At 43.1% G+C, this 20,037-nt stretch overlaps 1 protein-coding gene across 1 annotated transcript; it reads left to right on the top strand.

Moving 5' to 3' along the window:
• Positions 1-831: 831 nt before the first annotated feature.
• Positions 832-19,163, top strand: lrch3 (leucine-rich repeats and calponin homology (CH) domain containing 3; the record flags this gene model as incomplete). The annotated part of the gene is made up of 20 exons (XM_083886030.1): positions 832-1,081; positions 5,369-5,513; positions 5,613-5,739; positions 5,879-5,984; positions 6,096-6,232; positions 6,321-6,430; positions 6,512-6,605; positions 6,893-6,998; positions 7,855-8,021; positions 8,251-8,306; positions 8,426-8,471; positions 8,929-9,033; positions 9,928-9,972; positions 10,444-10,503; positions 12,458-12,488; positions 12,570-12,683; positions 12,771-12,877; positions 13,273-13,410; positions 13,503-13,580; positions 16,528-19,163. The coding sequence occupies 20 exons, from the start codon at positions 832-834 to the stop codon at positions 16,654-16,656; spliced, it is 2,151 nt and encodes a 716-aa protein (XP_083742156.1). The 3' UTR covers positions 16,657-19,163.
• Positions 19,164-20,037: the final 874 nt, after the last annotated feature.

Raw genomic sequence — 20,037 nt, 5'->3', positions numbered from 1 at the left:
AACTTAATTCGATTAGGGGCTCCATGTGTATCTGCCTGGTTTTATTTGTTTGCTGTATGCCCTTTTTGTCAGGTATGTTTTAGATTATATTGCCATGTCAGTCCTCCGTGTGACTGGAATGAGACTGGGGTTTCTCGGTTCAATGCTGCAGGTGCAACAGTTTCCTTCCATACCATTCTTTGCCGGCTCCATCTCAGGTGGTGGAGACTTGGATGTTGGTCACACTGTTTCATGGCTTCATGAACATTCTGCTGTCAATAAGTCCCCTGGTCTGGTCTGTATGCTGCTTTTGTGTAATGAATGGAATGAATCCCCTTCTTCTGATGACCCTGCTGCAGCTTCACCACCTGCCTCCTCTGGTCCACTGCACCAGCCCTCCCCTGTCTGCTCAACACAATGCAGAGTGTGTGACCCCACCAGTTACAGTAGTAGTACAGCAGTAGTAGGTGTGTCCTGAAAGTAGTAGCAGCACTACAAATAGTTGACAGCAATGAGAAGCTGGCAAGCTGCCATACTGTATGCTAAACTCGTATCAGTATGAGTAGTACTATTTGCATAGTAGAGCTGTGCGTGTGTGTTTTTTTTACATTTTGTAGTAATTCATTCAGTACTGATCAGTAGAACTATATGCAGTACTGAGAGTATTAGTAGTGCTGTATGTGTAACTGACAGTAACTATGAGCAGTATTGTGGTACTGACAGTATAATGTGTTCAGTCATCTGTTGACCAGTCGCCCCGTCTCTCTGTGCTTCGTTCTGCGCATGCTCCGCTCGGAGTTTAGGGTGGGAGAGTTAGCCGTTAGCACGGAACGCTAACAGCCGGAGAGTGTAATGGCGGCCTCGGTGTTGTTGGGGTCTGCGGACAACACCGGAATTAACTTCACGGTGGGAGGCGGCAGCAGCGGGAATGTTTTGAATAACCATGGACTAGGGTCAGCAGGGCCGGCGCCCTGGAACCGCTCCCTGGACCGGGCACTGGACGAAGCCTCGGCTACAGGGTTTCTGAACCTCAGCGGCAGGAAGCTGAAGGAGTTCCCCCGGAGCGCCGCCAACCACGACCTGACGGACACCACCAGGGCCGGTGAGTGAGTCGCAGAGCGCGGTGACTGTTCGCCGGGAGTGTGTGGTTCCTGTCGGGGCTATTTAAGTAACCTGGGTAAAGTTGTTCAGAAGTTTAGAACGGAGAAAGTAAAATTCGAACTTTAGGCTCCGCAGAGGATGGACGCTGAAGCCGTCAGGGCCGGTGTTATGACAGAATCAGAGCTCCTTAAAGTGTCTCTCGTGTGATGGTGTTGGTTTCATTGGTGGCGTTAGTAACGAAACATATTCTATATGACGTGTGAGTGTGTTTCTTCTTTTGCACCAACCATATCATTAATAACAATCTATTGCTGCTAGTTAACACGGTCAACTCATATTTGTCACTGTATCAAAGTTAGCACACAGCTAGCACCTCGAGTGAGGCGGGTTCGGTTTACCCAGTTCCTCCCGGTCCGGTCCGGCCTCATTATGACGTCACTATGACGTCTGGTGAAGTTCGAAAAGGTGAACAACACACCTGGCTTTGTTTTGTTTAATGTCTATGATTAGATAATGAGGCTGCTCCGCCCACCCAAGTCTGACGGGCTGCGAGGAGACGAAACAAACGAACCCGAGGTGGTTCCCGTCTGTCTGTACCTGTCTGAATCTCTGTTTGTTACAGTTGATCCGTTTAAACATGTCTTTCTGTCTGTCTGTAACTGTCAGCATAGACAGACACTATGGCCCGTCAATCAGACTGTTCTTACGGAAAACTGATTTAACATGGAAATATTTCTGATTTAAATCAGACAGAAGACAAATAAAAACAGACAGAGAGGGAACATGTTGTTCCTTTGTCAGTTGATGAACCTGCTGAGTGGAGTATTACTGCCCACATGTGGACTGGAGCCTCTGCACACTCATGCATGGCATGACTCAAAAAAAGAATATTGCTGCACAACAGGAAGTAAATGTTACCATGGTGGCGTGTGCTTCCTGCTGACCAGGTGTTTATTCCCCAATGGAGTCAGCAGGATGTTAAAGTAACACAGGTGGTACTCCCGTTTTGTCGCCTTAAGATTTGTGATTTAGCTGGCACCGTGTTGACATTTGCACTTGGAAGTTTACAGACATCAACTGCAACCAGGCACCCATTTGAGGATATAGCTGTCAAGCACACAGTTCACTCATAAGTGCTGTTCTTTATTGTACAGTTTCCTCTATGCGTAAACATTATTTTAAACATATGACATCATGTGTTATTGAAGAAGACCCAAAACGATTTCTCAGAAAAATGTTTCCTGACATTGTAAATCAAATGGGAAGTGCATAACACGTTTTCTTAACACTTTAAGTGCGGAGTCGCACAGTGGTGGCATTTCAGTACATTGTTACTTCCAGGTTGGCTTCAGGGTCTGCATTTATACAGTCTGTGGTTCTATGAGGTACTAAAGCAATGGCTTAAAAGAGTCAGCAGTGTATCACCAACTCCTTTGTACAGTACAGTAAAGATTTATATGCTTTTATATTGTAAACCTTTTCTATTGAGATCTGAAGGATGTGCCTTCTTTCGCCCCCTATGGACCACTGAGTAATTACCAAAACACTGTCATGGGGACCAAAACCTGTTCCAGATGAGGCAGAACCTCATTGCTGAGGAACTGGTTACATTTAGGCATTAACTGGTTATGGTTCAGTATTGGGATTACATGTGCGCGTGTATGACAAGTTAATGACACTGAGAGAAGCTTAGTGACTCAAAGCTCTCCTCGAGCTGATAAAAGTTTTAAGCATTTAAAAAAGGAAATCACTTAGCTGTTTCATATCAGTTTTGTTTTTTTGTGTTTGTTTTAACATCAAAAAAGAGTGTGTTGAGAAGATGGAACCCGGAAGTCCAGAGGATTAGTAAGGAGGAAGTGAGGGCACCTATGAAGAGAATGAAGAGTAGGAAGACAGTTGGGATGACATATGGCAAACCTGTAGAGGAATGGAGATGTCTAGGAGAGAAAGCAGTTGACTTGTTGACCAGATTGTTTAACACAATATTGTAGAGCGAGAAATGCTTGATGAATGGAGAAGAAGTGTGGAGAGAAGAGGAATGAAAGTGAGTTGGAGCAAGACAGAAGGAGTGGAGATAGAGAAAGTGGGTGAGTATAAATACCTGGGGTCAACCATCCAACGCAATGGACAGCACAAGAGAGGTGAAGAAGAGAGTGCAGGCAGGGTGGAGTGGATGGAGAACAGTGTCAGGGGTGAGGTGTGACCAAAGGATAGCAGCAAAAGTGAAAGGGAAGGTCTACAAGATGTATGACTTGGAGACAGTGGCACAGTCTAAAGCCCAATTTATACTCCTGCGTAAAGTGCTCTGCGTAGGTTACGCAGAGTCCTTTGCGTCGACGCAGAACCTGTCGAAGAGTCTCTGCGTCGTCTCCGGGTGCACGGAATATTTTTAAAGTGTCCGTCATTCCGTCAAGGGACAACGGAGACGGCAAGAGCTGCGATTGGTCCTCAGGACAGGCCGAGCGAAGCTGCTCTGTGCCGGCTCACAGTGAGCAGCGAGCGTCCACAGAGGGCGGAGCTGAACACCGCCGACTTCGTCGATGCCGAACTATAAATACGTCCTATCTTAACACACACAGCACATGTTTAGACTCTAATTGGCCAATTTCTCGCCTCAAATTATCTTAAAACTGCGTTCCGGGACACAGAAAAGTGACAAACGGCCGCTGTTTCAACAACAACAGTCTTTCTCCCTCAGACGCCATTGCTCATTGTAGCCAAAAGCACAACAACCTTGCGCAGCGACCCCTACTGATCGGGTGGGAAATTGCAGCGCCTATCCGTCACCACAACGCAGAAGTATAAAGGCTCGAGTGGTCTACGTGGTGACGCAGACGGATAACGCATTACGCAGTCGGAGAAGTATAATGTGGCCTTAAAAGACAGGCAGTGGAGCTGGAGGTGGCAGAGCTGCAGACGCTATGATTTTCGTTTTGGTTTAGGGTGGACAGGATTACAAAGGAGCATATTTGAAGAACAGCTCAGATTGAATGCTTTGGAGATAAAGTGAGAGAGTCAATGTCGAGAGGGTTTGGTCACCTGCAGAGGAGGAACAGTGATTATATTAGACAAAGGGATGTTGAAGATGGATCTGCTGGCCAGGAGGTAAAGAGGAAGACCACAGTGAAGGTCCATGGATGTTGTGAAGCAGGACATGAGGACAGTTTGTGCAACAGAAGAAGACACAAGGAGGGAAAGGACAAGATTGAGGCAGATGATCCGGCACCGTTTAGACCTGTATTCGGCACGACTCAGTCTCTGAGGGTGGACGTTAGTACCAGGTCTGAATGGGGTGTGTGTGAACTGTTTAACTGTGTGGTTTCAATGTAGCAGACAATTGTCTATATTTAAGAGTGACAGCTACAGCTCTAATAATAGACTGAAATTCAAAAATCTATGAGAATGACAAGATGAAGGGCTGTCATCTTCTCAAATCCCTGGGGGAAAATGCAATTGAACACAATTTGTCAGAGCTAAATATGCGATTAAATTGTGAACAATGTTTATTCTATAAATGTACTGTATATACAGTGGTGTGATTTGATAATGACTCAAGCAACTGGAAGGTCACATACATATGGTCTTGTTAAAGGGTTCGTTTCTATTTTTAGGCTCAGTCATAAGTTTGTATAGTCTCTTTCTTTCTCTCATACACACACACACACACACACATCTTCTGTTCTTACACAGTGCTAGAGATAATGGTTTTCCTCCATCTTTTGTCTCATCACTATGCTTAACATAATTCTCTGTATATGTTTTAACAACATAAACATTTTTTTTCTCTTGCTATTACTGTACTGTCATTAAGTTTCATCTGTAATCGTCTCCTCCTTCAAGTGTTGTTTGTCTCATATGTGAAATTATGTCAGGGGTTTGGTACAAGTTACACTGGAGTCGATAAGATAAGTCCTTTATTAGTTCCGCAGTGGGGAAATACCAGTCCTGCTACCATGGAAAAGGTACAATATGGTGCCTATTTTTTGATAAATTCTCCTGTGGCACATTCAGATCACAGTATCAGGACAAATAGTCTATTTTGAAATGATAGTCAGTTTCATGTGGGGATTGTTTTCTCTTTTGTTCCTGAGCATCACTGTAAGTCAAAGTTTAGATGCAGTGCAGCTCATGGCTCTGGCTCAGGTGCTTAAATGTGGCAGTACTTGATACAATGGTAATTGTTAGTCTGTTGTACCAATGTAATTTGGTCAGTACCATTGAATTTTTTGAGTTCTGTGTCTCAGTTGACACACAGACATCTGATGAATGTGTCTCTGCCTGTCCTCAGATCTCTCCCGTAACCGTCTGCCTGAGCTTCCTGGGGACGTTTGTCTCTTTGTGTCTCTGGAGAGTCTGAACCTGTATCAGAACTGTCTGAGGTCACTGCCAGAGAGTCTGCTGAACCTGCAGAGTCTGACCTACCTGAACCTCAGGTAGAGCACGCACCCACACACATACATTCTTGTCACTTTATAGATGTGAACACACTCGTTGACGTGTATTTTCTCTCTCTCTTTCTACCTGTTGTTCAGTCGGAACCAGCTTTCTGTCCTGCCTGTCGTCCTCTGCAGTCTTCCTCTGAAGGTTTTGATCGCCTGCAACAACAAATTGGTTTCTCTCCCAGAAGAAGTGGGACAGCTAAAACACCTTACAGAGCTGGTGGGTCCCATCCCAACTTGATCTGAACTGGTCATGAACTGGTCTGAATTGCAACAAGATCCAGTAATAGTATAAAAAATGTATGAATGTAATATAACCTGATCAGTTATTAATGTTAATGTGTGTGCTGCCTCTGTAGGACGTGAGCTGTAATGAGCTCCAGACGTTACCATCTCAGGTGGGTCAGCTGGAGGCTCTGAGGGACCTGAACATTAGAAGAAACCACCTGGTCACACTGCCACCAGGTACACATCAAACACTTAAGGAAATCTTCACCGATATTCTTCTTTTCTTATCATATGGCAATGATGAAAACAGGAAAAATAGTCTAATGTAACCTTCCTGTTTGTCCACAGAGCTTGCCGACCTCCCTCTGGTGCGCCTTGACTTCTCCTGTAATAAAGTGACCTCCATCCCCGTCTGTTACCGAAGACTCACACAGCTCCACACCATCGTTCTCGACAACAACCCTCTGCAGACACCGCCTGCACAGGTATGCTAACAGGCGCTGACATTACAACCCAGCTGTATTTTTGTTTCTGTTTGTTGCACGGCAATGATTCCTCTTCCTGTTTGTGCAGATCTGTATTAAAGGAAAAGTCCATATATTTAAGTATCTGAACCTGGAGGCCAGTAAAACGACCCCTGACCTCCCAGACTACGACAGACGACCCCTACCCTTCAACTCTTGGTGTGACTTTACTCGGACACAAAGATGCTGCTGCTCCATGAAAATCTTCAGATACTGACTCTTTCTCTCTCTTTGTGTCAGCGTTGACGAGCTGTATCCTGGACGTCCATACGGGGCACTGGATTCAGGATTCAACAGTGTCGACAGTGGAGACAAGAGGTGGTCGGGGAATGAGGTCAGACATGCTTGTTTTCTGTGTACTTCCTGTGTGTGTTGGAGCTAGTAATAGTAATAATTATTATTAGTGCTATCCATATGCAGTCGAGGTTCACTGAGGTTCAACCAGGTCTGAAAGGGGCCCTGTAGTCGTAATGGCCTTTGAGACCTGCTCAACGTTTATTAGAAATAAGGTTGTCTTCTGCCAGCTGGCATACAAATAAATGATTCTCAGAGATGCTCATTTTCCTCAATGTATGGTTTGTTTCCTGACTGTGTTGAGCTCACTCCCGTTTCTATCCCTAGCCCACAGAGGAGCTGTCGGAGCTGCCACAGAGAGTAGCTGAAATCAGCAGAGAGCAGAGGCAGAGAGCAACAGGGGGCGGAGCTTCACTGCTGTCCAATGGAACATGTAAGACTTTTACTGTTTTCGTATCAAGTCACCGTACACTCGAATTCATTTGTGGCTGATGTTCAGACAGCAGAGTCTACAGAGCATCATTCAGATCCTCGTAGAGATGGTGTGCAGCTAGACGCTGTAACACTGTCTTAGTCCATTAAAAGGATAGCTCAGGTTTTTGAAGTGTTTTTTTACGAGGTACTGACACATAGTCAGAGCTGCCCAAGCTGTCAGTGCCTGTGTGTTGCCTTCAGTGTTTGAAGTCCTACATTCAGTTACCTCAGTGACACAACTTTACCAAAAGAGGCAGCAGTAGACGGGCAGCTCTTTTGTCCCTACACAGTTAAAAAACAATTTTCCCCTTTTTTTGTGGCTGAAATCAGTTTTGCCTGGTGTCCTTACTGCCCCCACTAGCAGTCTCAGATGAGTTGCCGGCATAAAGGGCTCTCACAGCACCATTGGCGCTGATTCTACTACACTTTAAAAAACCTGAATTATCCTTTTTAATATCATGACATGCGAACCATGAATCATCATATTTACTGATGCCGCATAATAACAGTGTCTTATCACATCAGGGCTGTCACTTAAAAAAAAATTTAGTTCCAAGAAAATTCTAATGACCCGTAACCGTAACTTAATAAATTTGAGGAAGCATACAGAGAGTTGTGAGACACCCCCATGTCTCTCCACCAAAGCAGCATCTTGTATTCTGCAGAGAGAGGAGTCTCATAAAATGGTTATGGGATGCCAGCATAAGTCTCAAGTGTGAACTTTATACCTCACATTTGAAATAATATCACATTTAGAAAAAAATGACAGCCTTATCTCACATATAAACTAATGTTTGTCTCTGAAATCTAAACAGGTGTGGAGCTGGAGCAGATCGACTTCATCGACAGCTATGTAGAGGAGGAGGAGGAGGGGAGGAGTCAGCGAGGAGGAGGAGGAGGAGGAGGAGGCGGTGGTGGCAGTGATGGTACCAGCCTAAGTTCTCAGTTCATGGCTTACATCGAGAGACGTATCACCAGAGAGGTATGAGCTCCACCTACATGCCAATGCCTCAGGTCACAGCCGCTCTCTGATTAGCACTGACACACGTTTCTTACACTTTTATTGATGAATGTGACTGTGAATCAAAACAGGAGGTGGTTCTGAAATATGTTCAGTCACCTGAGAGCAGGTGGTGTCATCACCGGGAACCACCTGACCTCTGAATTCGATATCAGTCGACACACTGACTCACTTCCTGTCTGTTGTCCAGGGTTCACCAGTCAAAACCAATGCATCCAGGACGGAGGACACAAGAAGACAAAACAGGTTCATACCGAGAGACACACACTCACACAGATTTATTTACATCTGAAACAAAATCAGAAAATAAACAGACAAAACACCTGTGTGTCTTCTAACAACCTGTCTGTCTGTTTGTCTCTCAGAAGTGTGGTCGATGGCGTCACTGTGCCCTCCACCTCTCAAAACCAGGTAACGCTTCCTTCTGCTGTTTGTTACTGAGAATACATTCATACTAAGATGAATTTATCTAAAGTTTTTCTAATAAAAGTCTACATCTGGACAAGGTTTTCAAGTAATCTGCATCCATAGTACAATACCTGACAACTCCCATCACATAACCATTTCGGGTATACTAGGCATGTCGATGCCAGTTTAAACAGGAAGCAGATATTCTCCTCTGTATTTGTTTTATTGGTTTCAGAAAACAGCAATAGTAGAAAGAAGGAATTTATCTTATAAAACTGTAGAAGAGATTAGAACCAAGTGAATGCGGGTAACTGTCATTTTTTCCAAATGTCTCCATTTGTCCCGCTTGACTTTCCAGCCATTTTCAGTAGAGCATACATCATAATATGTGGTTGTTCTGGACATTTCTGATTAAATTTGACATTTTATTCTGATTTCTACACATTTTTGTCTATGTTAGAGAGGACCAGGGGGTGTGGAGAGGATGAGGAGGGAGGCCCAGCTTGCTGCCATCAGGTACGACGAGGAGCGACAGAAGACCCGACCTGTTCCCAGTTACACCAAGGTGAGAGCACATCAGCCGGTCACACGACACTGTACTGTCAAAATAAATGTCCACTTTCACAGTAAATGGCTGGTTGCTTGTTCAAGTTCTATTTATTTTGTTTATTTGTAATTCATCAGGATTGCCACAGGTCCTTGAAATCCTTGAAAGTTTGTGAAATAAAAATTAATAAATAAAGGCCCTTGAAGGTTTTTCAAAATTGCCCTTAATAGACATTGACATTGACATAATGACAATGGTCATTGAAAGTGCTTGAATTTTGTGCAAGAACAAAGCTGATATTTAGGAACATCTCCCTCAGCTGATGTTTGTTACGCTGCATTGCTTGTTGGACGTAAACCAGACCTACACAGAAAAAACAGTACACTCTCTCTTCACCGTTAGCATGAGATTCCATGCAGAACAGTGAGCGATTAATGTTAAGCAACAGAGAGCAAATGACGGGATGTCCTGGAAATGCAAATTCCAAGATCTCTGGCTCACCAAAGAAAATTACAAAGACTGGCTTGCCCAAGATCCACAGGGACAATAACTTGGCGGGATGCGGAGCGTGTTGCAAATCAATATACGTGCACGGCACGCCATGGGCAAAGCCCTCCCATCTTAAGCTGTGTCACCATATTCTGTCCTCGATTTTGAGGGAATTGGTCCTAGGAAGTCCTTGTGACATTTACGTTCTGCTGTTTCCAACTAAAAGTCTTCCAGCAATCAATGTGGAAAACACTTTACTGTCGGTGTCACTCATCACTTGTTTATTATTGAACATAATTTAGATGAGTGAAAAAAACCCAGCAACAGACACGTATGTTTGTGTAATGTTGTCATGATGATGCATAAATGTTCTGAGCCATGAAATATGAAGTATGACTAACTTTTCTTTCTTTCTTTTTTTAGCATAAAGCAGCTCAGAGTCCAACAAAGTCCATTCCAGACAGTGAGGTGAGGCTCTGCCTTCACGTGTTTGTTACACTCCGTTTGTGTGTCTTTGTTTGTTCTCTTCCTACAGTTCCACACATCTCTCACCCCCCCCCCCCTCCTTCCCCAAAAGTCTGTGTAGTTTAAAACAATTACAGTATGTCGGAGCTGTGGCTCTAGAGGGCGCAGTTACACGACTGAAGGTCCAGACACACACACACCAACCCACACCAATGAGCTCTGCCCCAACATGGATCTAAGAGCAGGAATGCTTCACCTGACTTCCTCTGCCCCGCATGATCGTTTGCATGTCATAAATGCTTAGTTCAAGACATGTGGTTAAATTAAGGCATTGGTTCACCGTCGTCATCAGTCGAGAACCAGTGTTTCCTTTTACTTTACGTTAGCCGCTCCCTGTCAGTTTTGAGCACGACCCTACATCTGTGTGTGTTTGTTAATATGTGTTCGTGTGTGTGTGTGTGTGTGTGTGCTCAGACCCTCTACCCCTCCAGACGCTCCACCCACACAGATGACTCCGCCCTCTTCATGGTAAGAGTGTGGCCCCCCCATCAACAAAGCACGAACTGACAGACTAAAGTAACCCCCCCCCCCTCAATGGTCCAAAACAGCCACATCATTCTGCATGGATTTCCTGTGGCTGTTTCACAATAAAAGCCCCTCAGACCAACTGAATGATCAATGAATTACCTGGTGATTCTTGATCAGTTATGTGTGTCAAATGTGTGTAAAGCCTTGTTCACACTCCAGCACTTTCAGAGTTGTAGGATCTCTTTCTCTTTTTGAGTGAGTGATGCAATCGGAGTATGTGTCTTCAAATCTGCTTCCCCCTGGAGGAGTCCCAACTAGTAGTTAATGTTATGAAAATGCATGACATGGGGAATGATGTTGAAACAGGGATTAGTTTAGCTTGATGTTCATGTTGGCCTCTGACCTTTTATAGTTGTGGGTCTGGGACCTCTGTCATGTTTTTAGTCTTTCTCTTCTCTCTGATGAACAACTGGTTAGCAATCCAGTGGTGTAGATCACTTCGGGGTAACTGACCGTGAGCTGCAAAACTCATCCGCAACCGTATTATCCAGCTGAAGAGTGTGATTGAGGCTTTACACATTGACGCACACCAGCGTCTGCAGCTTATAAGTGATGGTGCCTGAAACTGTAGTGAAGCATCTCGTCTCTGTGTCTTCTCACCTGGTTCTCTGAAGACTCGTCACATATCGACACCCGCCTCCCTTCTTTCCTCCTGTCTGTCCCTGTGTGTCTTTCTGATGAACTGGAGCTGACAGAATTGGTCATGTGACCAAACCTTGTCTACCGTTGCCTCATCTCCTTGTTTATCTATAACTTGATGCTTGATGATACGCATTATATCTTCATGACAAGTCAATAGTCGGGTCAGTTTCCTGTATTAACTCTGTTCTTCTTCCTCCTTCATCTTCACCCTTATTTCTGTTTTGGCCGTCAAACATTTTTCTTCCCTCACCTTCTCTTTAGTTTGGTCTTCATTTTCTCACAAACATCTTTAACTGTCTCTTTACCTGTCCAACTGTCTCTGTCTGTTTCTCAGTCTGTCTTCCTGCCCACCCGACTGTCTCTCTGTGTCAGTGTTCTCTGGTGTTTGACACAGACTTTAAGACAAACACTGTAAAGAGGCGTCTTGGTTCACACAGATAGGTGACTCGAGGTTTTTCTGTGTCTCAGGCCCCACCCACACCTGGCGGGTGTTAATAGCAGATGGGGGCAGGATCTATAGGGGTGTTAACAGCAATTGTGGGCAGGGTCAGAGACAGATGGTGACAGTAGGTGTGAGCAGTCCCTGATAATTTCTTACATTTTTATTTATTTTTTCTGTTTGTTTCATCTATTTGTTTCTGCCACTTTCTGGGTATGTCTCTTTCCTTGTCCCCCTGTTGTCTCTTTGTCGTCCCCCCCGTCTGTGTCCCTCTGTCAGTGTGTGACTGCAGCGTCTGTGGACTCTTGCTCCTATGATGCTGATAGCTCCTCCACCTCACTGCTGCAGGTACTGCAGCTGCTGCTGTTTTTCTCTTGACTTCAGAACGGTGGTTTTATGAGGTACTGGCAGAAACTGAAGTGTGTAAATTCCTCACTCTTCCACTCCAAAGACCATAAACAAAATCAGTGTCGTTTTAGCCTGTGGGGACACAGGTGAAGTTTGTGTGACTGCGGGGCAAATCTGAACAAAGGACGTCAAACACGAGTCCCAAAATAACACATTTGAACTTACTGATAAATCGACAATTCATGTGTGCTGCAAGACTTCAGTGAACTTACTTAAATTATTTGTGATCCTTTTGTTTAATGGCTAAAATAGTCATGTTTTCTTTCTCACATCCTCTCTGGCAACTTTCCTTGACTGTGCAGTCAGTACCTCATACAGCCACATTTACACAAACCGGTCAAACACTGTTGAGGTTTCAGTAGTGTGCGCGGTTGTGTGTGTCTCGTGTGTAACTGTGTTGTGTCTCCACAGGGTGAGGACAGAGCAGCTCTGTCTTCTACAGGTAAGAACAGCTAACTAACTAACAAGTCTCTGATCATCAGACTGTCCTCTTCTACTGACTGATTGTGGTTTTCTTTTCCAGCCAATCAGTCGCCTTCTTACCCCAGCTCAGTGGGCGGGTCCTCCTGCCGGACAGCCAATCTGAGACCAGAGAGCTTCCTGTTTCGTCTCGGCCAGAAAGAAGAGAAGCGAAAAGGTGAGCACTTTGTTCCTGGGCGTCCTCACCTGTCTGTTGTTGTCTCAGTACGTTCACTCCTGCCGCTGTTTCCCATCTGTCCTGCAGGAGATACTGGTGCCAGCTCACCAGCCAACCCTCAGAACCAAGAGGAGGCGCCTGCTGCACCTGTTTTGGTTGGTGAAGATGCTGAGTTGGTGGAGCAGCTCAGGAAGGTTTGTATTCACCTATACTAGAACTGTCCGCCTGTCATCCACATGCTCTTGGCCCCATTCGCAGCAACTGGGTCAGGTCCAACAGAAGTGTTGAGGATGATTTTAATGGCGGGTGTCACCATTTTACACAAAATGATAAACGTTTGAGCGAAATGATGGAGTTTGTTCATTTTCCTGCTGTAATAATCCATGATTCAGCAGCTAGATGGATTCTAATTAAAAAGCCCAGCTCAAGAATTTGCTCAATTAAAAATGTACAGCTAAATTAGTTTATATTTTCAAAATAACATTAGGTGATTCAGAAATGGCAGTGAAAGTAATCAGAGATGTAATATTTGGGCACTCTTCCATAATATGTGCGACTGATGGGTCATGTGACACGTGTTACCTTACAGAACATCGAGGCTCGTCTCAAAGTGTCGTTGCCAAGCGACCTGGGTGCCGCTCTGACAGACGGGGTGGTGCTGTGTCACCTGGCCAATCACGTGAGACCACGGTCTGTCCCCAGCATCCACGTCCCCTCCCCTGCTGTGGTGAGGATCCCTCTGATTTCACAGCTCTGATGTCACAGATTATCATCAGTAACAGCGTCACTCATGTTGACTCTTCCCTTTGTCATCTACAGCCTAAACTCACCATGGCCAAATGTCGGCGAAATGTGGAGAACTTCTTGGAGGCATGTCGCAGGATCGGAGTTCCACAGGTAACACACATTAGGTCACCTGACATGAATCAATACATCATCCTCTTAACTTTACTGGACACGTTGATGTCTACACTAGGCCTCGTCTCCTCTGAGGTGTTGATATTTCCTCCTCAATTGCTGAGATAGGTTTTAGTATGGTTGATGAGACACTTAACAAAAGGCTCCACTCATTAAAAAATCTATTTCAGATTAAGTTTACAGTATCCTCAAAACATGTTTGCCATTTTATTTTGCCCTATCAATGACTGACATCACTTCCCACTCCTTGTCTGTTGTTTCTCTACTGCTCCTCTAAAAACTAACACTTGTTCTTTCTTCTCTTCCATCTTCTCGTCTTTCATTAACCGTCTCACCCCCTCTGTCGTGTCATTATTTGTTGCTCGTTCATCTCCCCCGACGCTCTCAGGACAGTCTGTGTTCGTTGGGGGACGTCGTTGAGGGTAAACAAGGTGGGGTTTATAGAGCGGTGAGCATTTTACTCTCCATGGCTCCACCTGTGACGAGTCCCTGCCCTCGGGCCCAATTGGCTGGCTTCGGCGTCTTCTACCTGTCCATCATGTTGGTGCTGCGCGCCATCTACGTCCACCTGGTGCCACATGACTGAACCTGACCTGAAAACAAAACATTTTCCAGAGAAGTGTATGTCGTGGCTGACTTTGCAGCAAGAGTTGCTATGATGGTGATGGGCTACGTGGTGTCCGCTGTCTTTCTGTCCAACAAAACCTGCAACAGGTAGAACGGCCTTGTGGGCTTGTTCAGCTTAAACGCGTAAAATGTGATTTGGTGGGCTAGTGCACGTGCTGGGATATTTGCATAAACATGGTTCGATTGGTTGTTACTTGAAGAGTCGAGCATTTCTCAACTTCTCCTGCATGCTTCATGAGCATAGCATAAAGTCAAAGGATACTCGCATAGTTCTGCAATTCGTGATGCTGCCACATTTTAAGTGAATGAGCAGAGTTTCAGTTGAAGCCTCCCTCATGTGCGTGTGAGTTACGTTTCGACTCGATGAATTTGACCTGTGACTCGTTGGTCTTGCCTTGGATGTCATGGGGACTTAATTGGTCTTGATATTGAAGAACAGGCCCAACCTTTGCAAAGCCTCTGGTCAGTCATCATGTGTATTTCACTGAAGTCATAGAGAGGATCTACAGCCTATCACCTGATCCTCGAGTGAAGTTCAAACTGTGACAATCCTTCAAGTTAAAGCGTGTTACCTGTTTATTGTAGCCCCACCCCCTTGTGCCTTACGTTTGCCTCTGTGAGTGTGTTTTCATATACCTCAGCGTCAGAAACATGTTTGTGTCTGTGTTCTGCGTGAGCTGGACGAGCTTTATTCTCACTGAGCATCTTCTACCACTGCTGATATACCATGAATATATGTTTCCCTTTCCTGAGGAAAGAAGTGCAGGAAACCTCAGGATTGCAGGTTCCCTTTATTCCACTGCATGAGCCAATTACAGCCTAGCATGTGTTTGCTGGGACAACGTTGAATATTATCATAAATCACAATAAATTAAGCTGTCTGGCTTGCCAACAAATTATCCCAGTGATTTATTTTGAAGTGCCTCAAGAGGGAGCCTGTATTCCTGTCATTCCTTAGCCAACAATCTTGGTTTTCACTTCAAAATATGTATATCTGTAACTTTTTGTCAAGATTTTGGCAAAATAATTAATTTTTTAGTAAAGCAGTGTGTGATAATATCATATATTGTCCCATTCCTAGTCTGAAGACGTCTTTAAGGCCTGTTAAGAAACATGATGAACAATTCAACAAATGAAATAATCTACAGCGATTGTGTTGGGACAGTTTTGGTATCTGTCCTGAATCTGTTCTGTCTGTATTGTGTTTTTAGTACGTGTCTCTTTGAGCTATGGTCAGGACTCTGGTTCGGTCATTGGTTGAGGTTAATGATGAAGAACGATGTTGAAGCCCATTCTAATCAGCGGATGCAGTTGTAACAATGCGTTAGACTAATACACAACAGCACCTGGAGATGCATCCATTTTGTCCAGCTGCTGCTGACGTTGTGTCTTCGCTTCATGTTTGCGGAAGCAGTGGAAACACCCAAGATTGATGGTTCAGAACATAAACTTGATTTAACCTCCTGTAGTGGAAACGGTCTCCTCTCAGTATCACAGAAAACTGAAAATGTTATATACATAATGCTGCTCTCCTAACAGAAGTGATTTGTCGGGATTTGTCTGCTGTGTGTGTTTGGCTGCAGGATTGTTTGTTTACACTCATGAAAACTGCAAGGAAACACAATATGTGACAATTCTCCTGGGCCTCGTGCTAACTACGTTCCTAGTAAAGTGGAACAGTGACACCCATAGTTTCAGAAGTTAGCAGGTACCAGGTTATTTGCTGTCTCTCTGCTTTATCTCCTGGGTTGCGCACATACAGCAACTGTAAATGTGACATTTCAGCCCTCATTTGCTTTAGGGACATTGCATCATGCATCTTACAGCGATTTAAAATATTTAAACTCAAACAGCTTATGGTAAGAAGGCAATTTGATTAATTTGTGTTGCCAGTTCAAAGTGACGTGAAGTTTTGTCACATTGGTGTGAACGCACCGTTTGAGAGAAAGAAGAGGGATGATGACGATGTGACTCTGTTTCCTTTGAATTCCTTAATAAAATGGAGAGCACATTAGTGACTTGTCTGTCTGTTTATCTTCCCATCCTTTACACTGTGATGTAGCAGTTGTGGTCACATGTCAACCACTGTCCCTTTGTATTCTAATGGTCTTCATCCATTTCCCATCTTTTCTTTCCTTCATCGCTTCTCATTATTGTTGATGTCCGTGCTCTTATTTTATCCTTTCTTTTGCCATGGTTACAGTTATTTTATCCATTAATTTGATTTATCATTCGTTAACCCCCCTCCCCTCCCCTCCCTCCCCCTGTGTGTTTTCTTCTGTGGTGTCTATTTCTGTAGACTCAGTTGTGTCTTCCTCTACACATTCTGGAAGAGCAAGGGCTCCCCCAAGTGGCAGGGACTGTCGGGGCTCTGCTCGAACTTGCACCACCCCGACATCCTGTCACCCCAACGACTACAACATCATGAATGACACCTGGAACGTCCGTCACCGTGTAGGCAACGCAAGCATCACCATCACAATCATCACAGCCCAGGCTTAGTCAACCTCAGGAAACTATGACCGTGAGAAGCTGCGTCTGATGGAGACTTGAACAGAGCTGAAGGGCTGCAACAAAGGTTTTTAAAGAAAAAAATGGAGTTTGAGTCGAAGACTAAAATGACAACAGGAGAAACTTGGCAACATGTGTTCATAAAACCATGGCAGCAGCTGTGGATCACATTATTTTTTAAATGTAATGTTAATAAGGACGCAGAAACATTACAGTTTATTATTTTACACAGATGATTATTTAATGTTAACTGGGTTGAAAGGAGTCATTCACTGACAATAATAGTAGTTTCCAGTCGTACTCATAGGTCGTCATGTCCTAAAATATCCCCTAGGTTCACAGTTCAAGGCTTCTTCTGGCATCAAAAGCTGAATATTTTATGGTTGTTGTTTTTTTATTATGGACTAGATAAGCTTGCCAGAGAGTACTGCAATACTTGCATGAACCACTAAATAAACAGGAAATCACCAAATTTGGGATTGGTATTCCCAGTTCCGACTTTAAATTGATTTGTAAAGAACGCACTTTAAAATCACACTTTCTTTTTATAAAATATTTGTTCTACAACCACTTTAAACACTGTAACACACCAGTATAGCTCAGCTCTCAGATGTTCATGACCATATTATTCAACATTATACATTATATTCATGGTTTCATAAAAAGCTAAATGTTTAGAACAATGTTTAGAAGCTAAGATGCTAAGATGTTTTCAAAAAAACAACTAAATATCAATCACCAGACTTTAAACTAGTTTGCACATTAAGCTAATGTGATTGATAACGGTCCCTAATTTAGCTGTTCAGATGTTTATCTAAATATAAACACTAATGTGGCTTGCTGCTAATCACAGCCAACACTGTTGTAGTTGGTTTGAAACGAGCGCCGACACTGCTAAATAATATGTATCTTTCCATATTTAGCTAACACGGCTAAGTAACATTTATTTACTGTTATTTAGCATGTACTGCTAAATAACGTTTCTCTTCTTTTATTTCGCCAACACGGCTAAATAACACTCATCTACTGTTTTCAGGGCACCGAAAGCATAAGCAAATTATCTTATAAGAATAAAGGTGTAACTATGCCAACATTGTTAAATGCTAAAAATAGTTGTTATAACACAGTAGTCAGTTACAAATGCTAGTGGTTAAGAGGTTACTCTAATGTAAAGGTGTGGATATTTATTTATTAAAGTGTTTATGTCAAATTAAAGGTGGCTGTAGCATATGACATTAGCCAACATTAAAGTAGTTCGCAGAGGTGTGAAACAAGCAAAGTTAGCAACCATTTTTAATCTTCAGCTCTGTTTTCAGTCTCCATCGGTAGACGATCGACCTCATCCTCTCCGTTTGTTGTTGTTTACCTGGTACAGCTGTGATGCAGGTAAACAGGTGTTTGCAGCTGGGTGAGTCTGTTGCCTCCTGATTGATCAGCCACAAGTGATCAAAACCTTTATTAAATATTGATCATCTCCAGCTCAGGTAGTTCACCATGTGGCCAAAGTAAGTAGACAGCCCAGTTTATGTATGTTATTAATAAAAAAAACAAAAACATTTATTTATAAACCTAAGATACAAAGCTCTAGAAAAAGAGGAAAAATATGCAAAAAGTAAATAAGTTATTGTGTTTATTTTAAAAGTGAAAATAGTTTTTTGTATTTTCCAGAAAGTTATATAAAAACTTCCTGAGCTGTGATTGGAGGAGGTCAGTCAGGTGACAACAGCTCCACATGTTTGTGTTGCATGCTGGGACGTTTTCACTATGATCATGTGACTTGACACTAACACACTGTGGACTGTGCAGTCTGCAGTCACATATATATTCTGTAAATATATTCATGCATACATTTATATATGTGTGTGTGTGTTGCCATGACAACACACATCAAGAACATGGACACTGGGATGCAGTTGTTTTTTTGTTTTTTTAAAAAGACTGAGGACTTTCTCCTTTGGTTCAAATGGTCAACTGTGACCTAACCTCCAGTGATGTCATCACATGCCAGGGTTCACATGAGGTCAAGATGGGGTCATGTGACCAATGTTACCTGTTGACGTCCATACATCCTTGCTGCATTGGGGTGCTGAAAGTTTTCCCCCTGGAATAGAAACACTTTGTTCTAGTTTCACCCGAATGCAGCGTCACACCCGTCATTCTTCAGCCTCCAACACTAAAGCCATGCCAAGGACTGAACAGTTGTTGTGATTGATTGGTGTGCTGTCCAATCCGGTGTCTCCATGTCTTGAGTGGACAGATGGCTCAGCTCAGACTTTTTGGTTCCTGTTTGTACAGTTTCATATGTTTTTTCCCTCCCAGTTGGCATGTTTCTCCTGCGGCGGTGACAGGTTATGTGAGAGCGTGCTGTTGTGCTTTTAAAAAGGACATTCCACCGTTTTTGGAAGGAGGACACCCATTTGTATTTTTGCTGACAAACTGTATAAAGATTTGAACATTTGAACACAGTCGTATGAAGAGTTGACTTTAAGTGCTTTAAATAAATATTTTAATTTGAGTCTCTTTACTGGTGTTTGTGATGAACGAGTCTGAGTCAGGACTCTGAATGCACCACAACTTCACATAATATCTCTATGATACAAATATTACGCATCTTCACATTACTACACTTATCAGTATAATGGCAAAATGTGTCCTGATATGAGATGATTACAAATTCGGAACTCATTATCAGTGTTCAGTTTGACTCAGGTGTGAATTAAATACTTTAAAGTATACCTCACCGAACTTGTCTTAAGATAAAATAATTTCACCATATCACATTTTTATCCTGTTAAACAATATACTCTCCCCATTTGTTTCCAGAGATGTTGGTTATTTTACTTTGTACAGGTGTGTCCTTGACCATGTCAGTGTGTGCAGCAGTGTCTCAGATCAGACTGTGCGTACTTAAGATAAAACACATATTATAATTATAATATAGAATACATTAGTGTTTAATCATCCCATGATTAATATATACATGTAACAAAATAAGTAAATAATAATTAAAATAATAATTATTGATTTATTTTATTATTATTATTATTATTAGTAGTAGTAGTAGTATTGTTATAAACTAATAAGACCCGTGAATTTCATAAATAACTTGACGCATCAACCTAAAGAAATTAACAATTTTTGAACAGGCGGCTCCGCGCACACCACTGTGAAAGTTTTTTATTATTAATTCTATAATAACAACCATCGTTATATTTATGATATTTTTATTAGAATAATTCCGTCTGTCCTGCGAGTTTCACGTACGAAGTATTTGGTGGAAGTTAAAGCGATTGGACTC

The sequence above is a fragment of the Microchirus variegatus genome, assembly GCF_963457635.1.
Source record: "Microchirus variegatus genome assembly, chromosome: 3".
Lineage (NCBI taxonomy): Eukaryota > Metazoa > Chordata > Actinopteri > Pleuronectiformes > Soleidae > Microchirus > Microchirus variegatus.
Note: the sequence above shows the minus strand (reverse complement) of the source record. Positions and strands in the feature narration are given on the sequence as shown.